At 39.6% G+C, this 11,292-nt stretch overlaps 1 protein-coding gene across 5 annotated transcripts in view; it reads right to left on the bottom strand.

The window, feature by feature from the left end:
* Positions 1-333: 333 nt before the first annotated feature.
* The window catches only part of LOC135794826 (chaoptin-like), a 122,575-nt gene continuing 111,616 nt past the window's right edge, over positions 334-11,292 (bottom strand). For all 5 annotated transcript variants that reach the window (XM_065306264.1, XM_065306262.1, XM_065306261.1 and 2 more), the window contains 5 exons: positions 6,528-6,672; positions 5,496-5,606; positions 2,154-4,650; positions 1,192-1,720; positions 334-1,112 (listed from right to left, as the gene is read on the bottom strand). In XM_065306264.1, coding sequence (XP_065162336.1) covers positions 796-1,112; positions 1,192-1,720; positions 2,154-4,650; positions 5,496-5,606; positions 6,528-6,672 — 3,599 coding nt within the window. In that variant the 3' untranslated portion in view covers positions 334-795. The remainder of the gene's footprint in view (positions 1,113-1,191; positions 1,721-2,153; positions 4,651-5,495; positions 5,607-6,527; positions 6,673-11,292) is intronic.

Below are 11,292 nucleotides of genomic sequence, written 5' to 3'. Positions count from 1 at the left end.
ATAGATTCATATATCTAAGCTAAACCTGGGTAGCACTTGAAAATTCAGCATAACTAGCACACTAGTATAGCATAATAGAGGTTACCATGGAGCCTAGAAAATTGTTAAGTTGCTTGAGCATCCGGGGATGACACGTAGTCGTCAGGACGGACCAGAAGCAATAGTTGATGCAATCGAAGCAGTAGGCGGTCGAGCAGAGCGCCGGATTCAATAGATTGAGAAGCCTGCTGAAAACAAGAAGAAAACAAAATCACAATTACAGCGTGGTAGAAATATCATTAAAATTTATTAAATTCAGTTAATATTTTCAAAAATTAATAAGTTCCAAAAAAATCTAATTGGTCAAAAACAAAAACGACTGTTTACTTATATTAAAAACTGGTTTTAACAGCATTATATTTCAATATACAAAAAATTCATTTACCTATGATTAATCAGAAATAATCTGTGTGCACATTTGATTGACTCACATCTTTTCATGTTACTCATTGAGCAATTCAAATATAGAAATTACTCTAACTCTAACGGTCATGATATGTATCATTTTATTATTATTTACATTTTATATTAATTTATATATTTACAAGATATCCATTATTTATTTTCGTTTTTTTTCTCTCTTATTATTTTATACAAATATTTCGTAACAAAATGGGATTTTCAATACTGTACAGTTTCTCTTACTAATGGCGTTCTTTTCAAATGAATTGACCTACGGTGATGAAACTATATATAGTGATCTACGCACGATAGGAAGATTTGTTTATTATTAAGTAAAATTGAATAAAATGGCAATTAACGATTGATAAAATTAAATATTATAAAACACATTAAATAGAAGATCACAGATGTTTTGTTTGAATTTGGCGCAGTGCTCAATGCACTGGCATGGCAGCTCATGTCTTCGGGTGGCAGCTGCACGATGGGCAGCTTAACACCCGTCGTAGAATCAGTGCAAGTGGCTTCTCTGACGAGATCGTTCAGCCGCATCGACGTTTCGGCTGGGGCGTTATGTGATTGCAGACTCTCGCGCATCCATCTTCTCAGCCAATGGCCCAGCCATGCCAAGTGGCAACCGCATCTGAATGGGTTTTCCGAAATAGTTAAACCTCCTGCAAACAGGTCATTTAACTAAATTAATAATCTTCCTAACATACATCAGTTAACAAAAATGTTTTAAATATTACTTACCGGAAATTAAAGTCGTTCCTACGTTTTTCCACGTGGTTACATTGCCATAGAAAATTTCAGGACTAAGAAACGAAAGCATATTGTTTCGGAGGTCTATGTTCAGGTAGGAGGTTTTGTACATATTTGAAAATAATCCTGGAGGCAACTCCTCGATGTCAGTCCCCGTAATTCGAAGCACTAAATCTGGATTTTTTGAGAATTTCTGAAAAGCTTCTCTGTCGACGCTTTTGAGCATCTTGCCTGTTATCTCAAGCTGTCTTATTTTCTTATTCGAAATGCATAAAAGTTGATCGTCCAAGACTGGATCGTTGATATGCAATTTTAATATCCGCAATTGATTCAAGTTTGCTAGGAGCGAGCACAGCTGCGTCTTGAAATTTTCTATTTTCGGCCACGTCTGCAACGCTAATGTGTGCAGCAACTTTATTTGTGTCAGCGACTTTGCCTCGAATTTCTGCAACTTCTTCAATCCTTGGATGTTCAAGTTTTGCAAGTTTTTCAACCCTTGAAAATGATCCGCTATTAATTCCTGAAATTTTAAAAGTGTTATTAATACTTTATACTGCCTGGCACTAAATGTATAGCATACAAAGCTATACATTTCAACTAAAACTTTAGAAATAACAAGTTTGTATCGGTCAACCACGTCATGTTTGTAAATGACTGAAACCAAACAGATCATTTTTCTAATGTTAAGTGTGCGTGGTATGAGTATATAAAACTTTACATAAAAAGGTGCTCATAAAATAAAGCCGGAAAAACATCAATTCGCACTTTATCGTGATCGAGAATTGCCGAGGACCGCTTGTAAATTTATAACCGGCTCATAAACCCACGTAAAAAATAAATAAAGGAAAGTTCACTTGCAAGATTTAACAGGATGCTTCCGCCAACGGCGATGGCAAACTGAATAAAGTAATGCGTTCGGAAAAGTTCCTGAACACGGTCGCGCATGTACCTACCTTAATGGGGTTGTTGGATAGATCCAAAGTTTTGAGCAACGGCAGGTGCATCCAGAGATGTGCCGGAATCTGCGTGACATGGTTGTTACTGAGGTCGAGATGTTTCAGCTTTACCAAGTCTTGCACTGTGTTCCTGTTGATGATCTCGATGTTGTTGCGTGACAGATTGAGGTAAAGTAGGTTCGGAAGTGGGAGACTAGGCGTCGCAATGATTCCGGAGCTAGCAAGATTAAGTTCTTTCAGACTTTGCGCGTAGTGAAACAATTCCTTAAAGTTGGCCCGAATTTGATTTGCACTCAAATCCAGCTTTTGCAACATACCAAGACTAGTGAAGACGTTATCAGGAAGAATGGTTAGTTTGTTCGTACTAAGATCAAGGAACTGTAGGTAGGGCATGGCCGGAAAGGTAGTGCTGTCAATGTGCTCGATGTTATTCGAGCGCATAGAAAGGTAGCGTAGAGTTGTGCCAACTTCGGAGAGACTCAAACTAGGTATGACGGCAAACGAGTTGAAACTCAAATCTAGCATTTCTAAGATAGTATTGCTGAATAAGTCCTTTGGGAGGTAATTTATGTTGTTGCTGCTCAAATTTAGTATGCGTAGTTTCGGCATGTTAGAGAATTGATTAATGTGCAGTTGGGTGATTAGGTTCTTCGACATATCAAGCGTTTGTAAGTTTTGCAAGCCAAAAAAGGCTCGCCGATTGACGTTGAGGATGTTGTTCTGCTGTAGCCCCAGTTCTTCCAGCGACGTTAAGTGCATGAACGTGTTCTGTTCGAGCACAGATATCATGTTGTAGTCAATATACAGCTTTCGCAACAGCGACACGTTTTCTAAGCACTTTGGGATCGCGACAAAGTTGTTATACTTCAAATCCAATATTTCGATGTTCAGGATCATGTTATCAGCCTCGCACGTAGATATCTGATTTCGACTCAGATTCAAATGCAGCGGCGTCGAAATGTTTGCGAACATCTTAAACGAAAACGCTGAGAGAAGATTGTTCTCTAATTCGAGTTTATGCAAATTTGGCAAATTCGCGAACGCGTGAGTGCTAATTCGTGAAATCAGGTTATCTGCAAGAATCAATTTTTGCAAATTGGGCAAGTCGTTAAAGCAATTCTTCTGAATGCCCTTAATGCGATTCGTCGCCAGCAAGATAGTCTCCAAGCTCGTAAGTGCGTTGAACGTATTCGAATGAAGCGTGGAAATTTCGTTGTTGGAAAAACGCGCGTCCTTCAAGTTAGAATGTATCTTAGACTTGAACAACTTTTCAGGAATCGTATTGAGCTTATTCGACTCAAGATTGATGTATTTGAGTTCGGGCAGATAATCGAAGGCGTCCTCCGGCAGGGAGTAGAAGTTATTGTTGTCAATCGAGAGCCACTGCAGATTGCTAAGTGGTCTGAATATTTCATAAGGTAATTCATCTATATCTATGCCAAACGACATCTCCAAACTTTCGAGATTTTCTAGCCCGTAGAAGGCTTCTACATCAATGTGCCTCAGCGGATTGAAACTCAAGCTGAGTTCTTTTAATTGATTGAGTTCCGCAAATATTTGCGGCTTCAGACTGGTGATGTGATTGTTGCCAAGTATTAGGCTGCGAATGTTTTGGCCCCAGTTTGTAAAATCATACTCGTTAATCTCGTAAATTTCGTTGTAGGCGATGTTGAAGTGCGATATTTTCGAGCAGTTCTGCAGCGCGTCCATCGGCACACGGGTTAAATGATTGCCACTAAAACTGACGGCTCGCAGGCTGTCGCAGAAACCCTCGAATGCCGTTTCGGGGATTTCGGCAAGGGAATTAGAGGATAAATACAAGTATTTTAAAGTCCTTAAATGGCTTAGCGCGTGCGGTACATGTACGAAGTTATTGTGGTCGAGATCTAAGTATTCTAATGAGCTCTCGATGCCAGCGAATGCGTCGCGTTCGGCGCCCTCGAGCTGGTTGTGCGAAAAGATTATCCGTCCGCATTGTAATCCGGCGAAACTTTCGCTGCCGATCGTTTTAATATCATTGAAAGCCAAATTCAAGTCTCGTATGTAAATCGAGTTGTTGAACGGCAGTTTTGGCAGGCTTTTCAAGTAGTTCTCGCCCAAATCAATTTTCTCCAACCACAGTTTTCGTACAAAGGTGTGATCGGGTAGCGTTTTTATGTGATTGCCGCGCAAATAGAGCCACTGCAAGTGCGACGAGCCGGCAATGATCTCAACCGGGAAGTTTTCGATCAGATTATGCGACAGACTGACGGTCTGCAGGCTGGCGGGCAGCGAATGCTTGTGGACCTTCGATATTCGATTGCCGTCGACGTTCAGCCAAATGAGCGACTTGAATTGACGGAGGCCGTGATGCGATTTCGATAGGTGCTCGCCTCCACCGCCGCCGTTGCCGGCTTCGGGTGGCAATTCGCTGATGTCATTCTCTCCGAGGAAAAGATTGGAGAGCGTTGTCTTCATATGAGACCAGTCGCCCACAATCGATTGGATTTGGTTCCTGAAACACAAGAGTTCATTACTGAACCGGGAAAATGATATTACGACTATAAAAGGGGTTATGTAAATTAAGGAATATAAGATATTGCAGAATCAAATTGTATTTTCAATGCTCAACCAAAAATCAATACCAAAATGTAATACATTTTTGAAATAGGATTAAAAACAAAAGCTCAGCGCTTTATCATCAATTAGTTATTCATTCAGTGGTGGTTTTTCCACTTTAATAACGCTAATAAAAAGGGACATAATCATACTTTTGTATGCAAACCGCGTGTTGCTCCTAAAACCCAAACGAGGGCTGCAGGGCTGCAGTGTCGCGAATGATTGCGCTGTGCTACCGACGCCTGTTCCTGTACTTTTTGGGGCCAAATTAATAAACAAACGCGTGTGCCGGATAATGGCCAAAGCCCTACCATCGTATAAAGTAAAGGTATTCATTTTGGTGATTAATTATTCATAACGTAACAACGAACGGAATCGATAACCATTACGAATTCATATTAAACCGACATCCAGTTAACTTTTGGAGCGTGTTCCGCCTTCCTTATGCAAGCTCATTTGTTCGCTGGTGCCACTTTCGACAAAACTGAAAAATAGATTGAAACATACTCGAACACCGCACCTTGAGATTAGGAATTTTCAACAGAACGTGAGCTCATTAATTACTCATGTTAGCTACACTCTGCAATAATTAAACGAATAACACAATAAATAAATAAATAGGTACTCGGAGGACTAAAGAAACGAAATTATAATTCGAACAAATAAAACAATAATTTTCTACCGTTATGACAATTAATTAAAGAATGAATGTTAGGAATGTAAATCAGATAATTTAATTACCCGTGCAGGTTCAGCCATTGAATGTTTCTCACTTCCTTCAGCGCAAGAAAGGGCAAACCATCGAGTTGATTGTAGCTCAAGTCTAATGAAGTTAGCGTTTTCGTCATGGAGCTGAAACAAACAAGTTTACGTAAGTGCTGCGCAAACAAACTTTGCAATGTTTTCAATCGCAAACAACACTTCAGAACACACAGATATGTCAGTATCTATTTGATATTACATTAACATGTCCATTGCATCCATTTGAAATTCGCCACTCGTATGTAAGTATATCATCCACAAGTCATAACTAAAATAGTTCTGAGGGCCCTTCCGGGAAGTCATCTCTAATAATATTTTCAGACGCCGCCCGTACTGATGTCACATTGTGCGCCGCAATAATGATAATTGAATAATGGGTTTTAAATCAGATTATCGTACACACATACATGGATTAATTAATTAAATACTCAATGGCTCCCAAATGGCTTTTGTCCTTTACGTTAATATCCGTGGTTTATGTTAGAACGTAACATATGTAACAAGATGTGAATGTAAATGCACGCGGGTCGGCAGTGGCACGAGTGCGCTTGCCGGGGACAGGATGAATATGTGACTGGAAATTTTAGTTAATGTAGATTTTAGTAATACATTAAAACTATAACAAAGGATGCTTTAATAACCTTACATCGTGTTACTCCATGCTGGAGTGCCTATAACATTGTTCGGAATTTATATCAGGCCAAATCTTTCGCTTAATAAAGGCACAAAATGTTTTAATGCGGACGCTATAATTTGTTTGACTACAAAGGCATTAAAACTTTACCTACCTTTAAAAGAGAATATAAATGATATGATGAATACATTCATGTATTATGCAGGGGACATCTGTTTGACATTGTTTGGGAATTATCGTGTAAACTAGAGGTGAGTGTAATATGATAACAAATTTAATGAATCAGGTCGGAACCTGCGGTTTTTGGCATGGGTGTTTGGTGGATGTTTGGTATGTATTACGGGTCGATCGGCGACCTCGAAGCAATATTGAATTACCTGAAGGCTCTTTCGGCCACGTGTTGCAAACGATTGTTGGACAGCGTCAGCGAATGCACTTGGCTGCCCGCCAAACTCTCGGCCTCCACGGCGGCCGTCTTTGAGCCAACGACTTCTAGTTGACTGATGCTGCCCTCGGGCAAATCTGAAACAAAAATCACCGTTTAATTAATATGCATGCACCTAAATGCACTAAAATTATTTTGGTAATTTGTTAATCAGTTTATAATCTTGAAAGGGCAAATTTATTTTTGACTAGTTTTGGCTGGTTTATTAAGAGGATTGATCATTGAATTCCGTGCGGTAAATTATTACCTCCCACACTCTTAACAAAATTTTTACTACGTCATTTTTTTTTGGTAAAAATACAAATAGACGCGACGTGTTTTTGAAACAATTTTCATCTACATAAAACCAACAACTTTGCGCGTTCCTAACGAATTTAGAAATAAATACGCAGTAGATTAAGCGCGTAATTAGCGTCGACGGTGGCAAGCAGTGCGCGTTCTGCAATATTTATAAGTGTTGCCGTTTGCGCGGCTTAGGTTGTTAGATGGTTGCTGGTTGCTAGTTGGTAGCGCCATCGCACACAATACTAACGCCAGCCGCTGATAAATTGGTACACTTTTATTTGCACTTTGCATGCGAAGCGATTCTCGTCGCACTAATGGAACATTGTCATATGCCGGATGAAAAATTTTATATATTTCACCCCTTTTATTAGGCCTCTTCTCAGTTGCACAGTCGCGCGATTCGCTAAGGTTTCGCCCGCACAAAAATAAATCAACCGACATTATTCTCGCATTCAGCGGCGTCGACTGGAAAATTTCGCGTTTAAAATTTTATTCATGTACCAAATTTCAATTTAGTGTACGGCTGGCGCCCACGTTCCCATTATGAAGTTGGCGAAAAAATACGAACAGAAAAGTAACCGTCTGTGTATTGCAGAACGCATGGCCCAAAGGAAACTGAAGCAAAAGTAATGCACGGCGAAGGGTAGTTTAATTTTTATATAAAGACCGAAAATCAGAATGAATTCACATGCACTGGCGAGGAAAATGCTCGCCGAAAAGAGCGAAAAAGAAAATTCGTTACTCGTTGTAGCGAGTGTGAATCCGAATATTGCTGCTTTTCGCATTAATACACCTATAGTCATTCATCCCATTTTTTATTTTTGAATTTGTTTCGAGCGTGGCATATTTAATATTCATACCGAATTAAAAAAGATATGAGGGATTAAATGTGATTTTTATGCTAAATTTCACAAAAATAAAACCATGATAATGTGCGGAGCGTATAATGTCCTTCTATTTTGCATTGTGTGCGCTCATGAATTTCAAATAAACGCTGGTCATGCCTAGGATGCGTCAGCTTTAACCACAAATTTATGATTTTTGTCGCGTATTAAAAACAAAAACAATAAACATGTACATGAGTTACTCTGAGAATTACCAGCGTGTTTTATTGTTCCGATGTGGTGATGTAAATTTAGAAGGAACAGCATGCAAAGGATAGATAGCAGACACAAAAGAAGCACGAATAGAATTTTGAGCTTATTACGAACTCGTTTGATTTATCGAAGGAACTTCTACGTCGAGCATTTAATAGTCCAGAAGCATGATTGACGACCAGCCAGTGGACGTAGTTTCAAAAACCAGGTGCACCATCCTGGAAAATCCTATTCCGCACGTCCCTAACACACACCCGTGCACTCAAACACATTGTTCGTGTAGGTGTAGCGGCAGAAATAAAAAGTTGGCAGTGTGATGGGAAAAAATCTCTGTATAACTGTTCAAAAATATCTGGCACGCTTAGAATCGACTCTTCCATATAAAAAATTGTTTAATTGCCATTCGCCTCTGTATGCATATAAAAAGGAGCACGCTTCATAAAAACAATTACCCGAAAGCTTAAAAGCATTTCCGCTCAAAAGGTCTATTATTAATTTCACGCATGGCGCGTTTCCATTTTCAAATTAAATAACATACGAATTCACTGATCCAGGATGGCAGAAATTCAGCTAAATTAAAGCTTTGTTTTGCGAGAATTGATTTGATACGGTAAATACCGTGTATTGGAATTATCAATTAACCGCAATTAAATAACATGTATTATAACTTTCATTAATTAACGCATTGATTAGTTTACTGTGTTTCGTTGTTTCCCCTTGGTCTAAATTAAAACCGAAAAAAGGATACAAGTTCGCGTTCTAAGACAAAGAGTTTGAGGTCAAGATTTGCACTGTAACCGTATACTAGACACTTGCAAAAGAAAAGAAGTAAGCGCGTTAGGAAAACTTTTCTTTTCAGCAAATTGCGTAATTTGCTCCCTGAACACAGTCCTTTTTGCCAGTCGAAGTATGTGCGCCTCAGTGTTTCGCTTTCATTCACCACATTGCGTTCAGATTCTTTGTTGCGAATGACAAGTTTTGTCTTTCATTTTATTGGGTTGAAAAGGTCAAATTGAGTTTGCACTATTTCTATTTTGTCGGGTATTTTTGCACTCCATACACTCGTCCTTTGTGCGGTGCCTTTTCGGGTGTATTGTTTCAGTCAAACGAAGCACTGGTCAAAAGGGACAGGACGCACAAAAGGTAAGTGTGGTGAACAGTACTCTAGAATGCAATTGACAATCGCGGTTTTAGTTAGTTTTTACTTTCTGTTATTTCACTGTTTCACGTCAAGCGGGCCCGTACCCTGAATGGTTTTGATAGATAAACAACAAGCTGGTGGTCAGCCATCAGTTGTCAGCACTATTTGGATGACCGGATCTACTTTGTTGTTGCTGAAATCGCATTAATTGATTAGTAATTAATCGCTACCAGTGTTATCGTTTGTAGGCAAATGCGCTTGTAATTCTTTGAGCACGTGCAGCACGACAAACACGCCATTTGCGTGAAACGCATCGAGCATTTTCGATGTTGGTTGCGTTAATTCGATCATACCTTTCCGGACGGCCGGCTTTGTTGATAAGCCCGCGTTTCGTGCATCCGCTTTCAGCTTAATTCGACAGACAGGACAATTAAAACGTTCAATGAGTCACCGCGCTGACTTGACTGCAATGAAGTTAGTCTGTACGTTTAACGCTAATTACCGTCTAGCAGTTTTATTCTTGTTTGCGCAGTAGGTGTTAGCTATAATGGCTTAGTGAAGTTTAAATTTTTAATGTTAATGCTAACAGCTTTTACAACTTAATGCTTCATGTTTTTACAACCATTACGACAACAAAAAGTAGAGGTTGTGTTGTGGGAGTTTCGAAATGAAAACCTCATTTATTTCCCTACTTTGGGGACACTAGCAAGAGCGAAATGAGTTGAATTACAAGAAAGATACATTTTCTCATTTTGTCGCCCAAAATGTAGAATTCGTATCAAGATAGGACGCCGCCACAATGTTGTTGTTTGTCCTTTGCCGTCATCCTTGATTTATGTGAAGCGATAAGTTGGAATCAGACATCTTGATTCCCGATTTCGTGCAAGAACATTTTTCCTGAAAATTCAGGTCTCATTCGAGGAATTGGAATTATTCGCATAGCGCATGTTTTTCCACCCTGTTCTCGCCAACCGACGTGTTGAAAATGCACGGTGAGCATAGAAATGTTCACCGCCGGACAGGGATTATTGGTTCGATGCGCGAGAATGCGGTAAACGCCGCAACCCGGACCAGCGCAACCAGGGGGTTGGTCAGAACGACGGCATTATGGCGAAATTGATGAGCGGCCGCATTATCCTACTAACCTAGGAGAATGTGGCGAACTTTAGACCTCGGACGTTGGCTCACGGGTCACGCCGGCTGATGTGTAATGACTGGGAACTAATCGTCTCTCTGTCGCTATTACACACATCTCATGTCCTGTTAATTAAATCGTCCTCCTGTTCATTGTGTACTGATTGCATGGAAGTGTCCGCAACACATTCCAGAAATATTGTTGCCAATTATTGATAAATTGCTCTGCAAACATCTACCAAACAATGCGCAATTGTTCAAATTTCTCACTCACGTTAAAGACAAAATTCACATAATATTCTTAGTTAGAACAAGCGTACATTTCCTTCTTTTCGTCCAATTTTGTCCGTTATTTGTTTTTTCTTTTCTTTTTTCGTTTGAGGTCAGACTAATATATGCAGAGCATATTTGTACCTTGGCTCAAAGAAACACGGAGGGTTTTGGGTTTCTGTATGTTGGCGTAAAAACAAAATAAAAGTATTTCCTTACAACGTTCTCGAGAATTTTCTCGACGCGCTTCCGCAACATTCCGCCGAATTGGCAATTCGGCCGCAATGGTGGCGCTCGGGCTGATATATTTAGTATTACAAGGCTATTCAGTTACGCCCTTTTAGAGTTAAGTGGAGCTAAACGCGCCAGAACTCAACTACTTTATTATCCAAAATTGGAACATTAAGCCCCGAGTGCTGCGACTTCATTCTTCCTGACGGACCAGCGCGGTGTGGTGTTTGCCTCCAATGTTCCAATTATACATTCAGCTTGTGCAATTGTTCTAGCATGCACAAAAAATTCTAAAAGAAAATTAAAATATATATTCAAATCCGTGAACTAAACCTCAAGTACTATCTATAAAGCTAAACCTGACCAAAAAGATTTTTTATTCAATCTTATATTTTGTATTCCGCGCGAAAAATATGTTAAAGGTTGATCCTGACAAAAGAAGGTCGACTTAACACGAAGTTGTCGAAATTCAGAAATGGGTCAGTTGAGAACCGAGATTTGAATGCTGCGCGGATCAATCTTTTTTATCCAATGCAAAG

Source organism: Atheta coriaria, unplaced genomic scaffold (genome assembly GCF_025399875.1).
Source record: "Atheta coriaria isolate IRGN ID8LTWV9N9 unplaced genomic scaffold, Caltech_Dcor_3.1 hic_scaffold_6_pilon, whole genome shotgun sequence".
In the NCBI taxonomy this organism is placed as follows: domain Eukaryota; kingdom Metazoa; phylum Arthropoda; class Insecta; order Coleoptera; family Staphylinidae; genus Dalotia; species Dalotia coriaria.
This window is presented reverse-complemented; position numbering and strand designations above follow the sequence as displayed.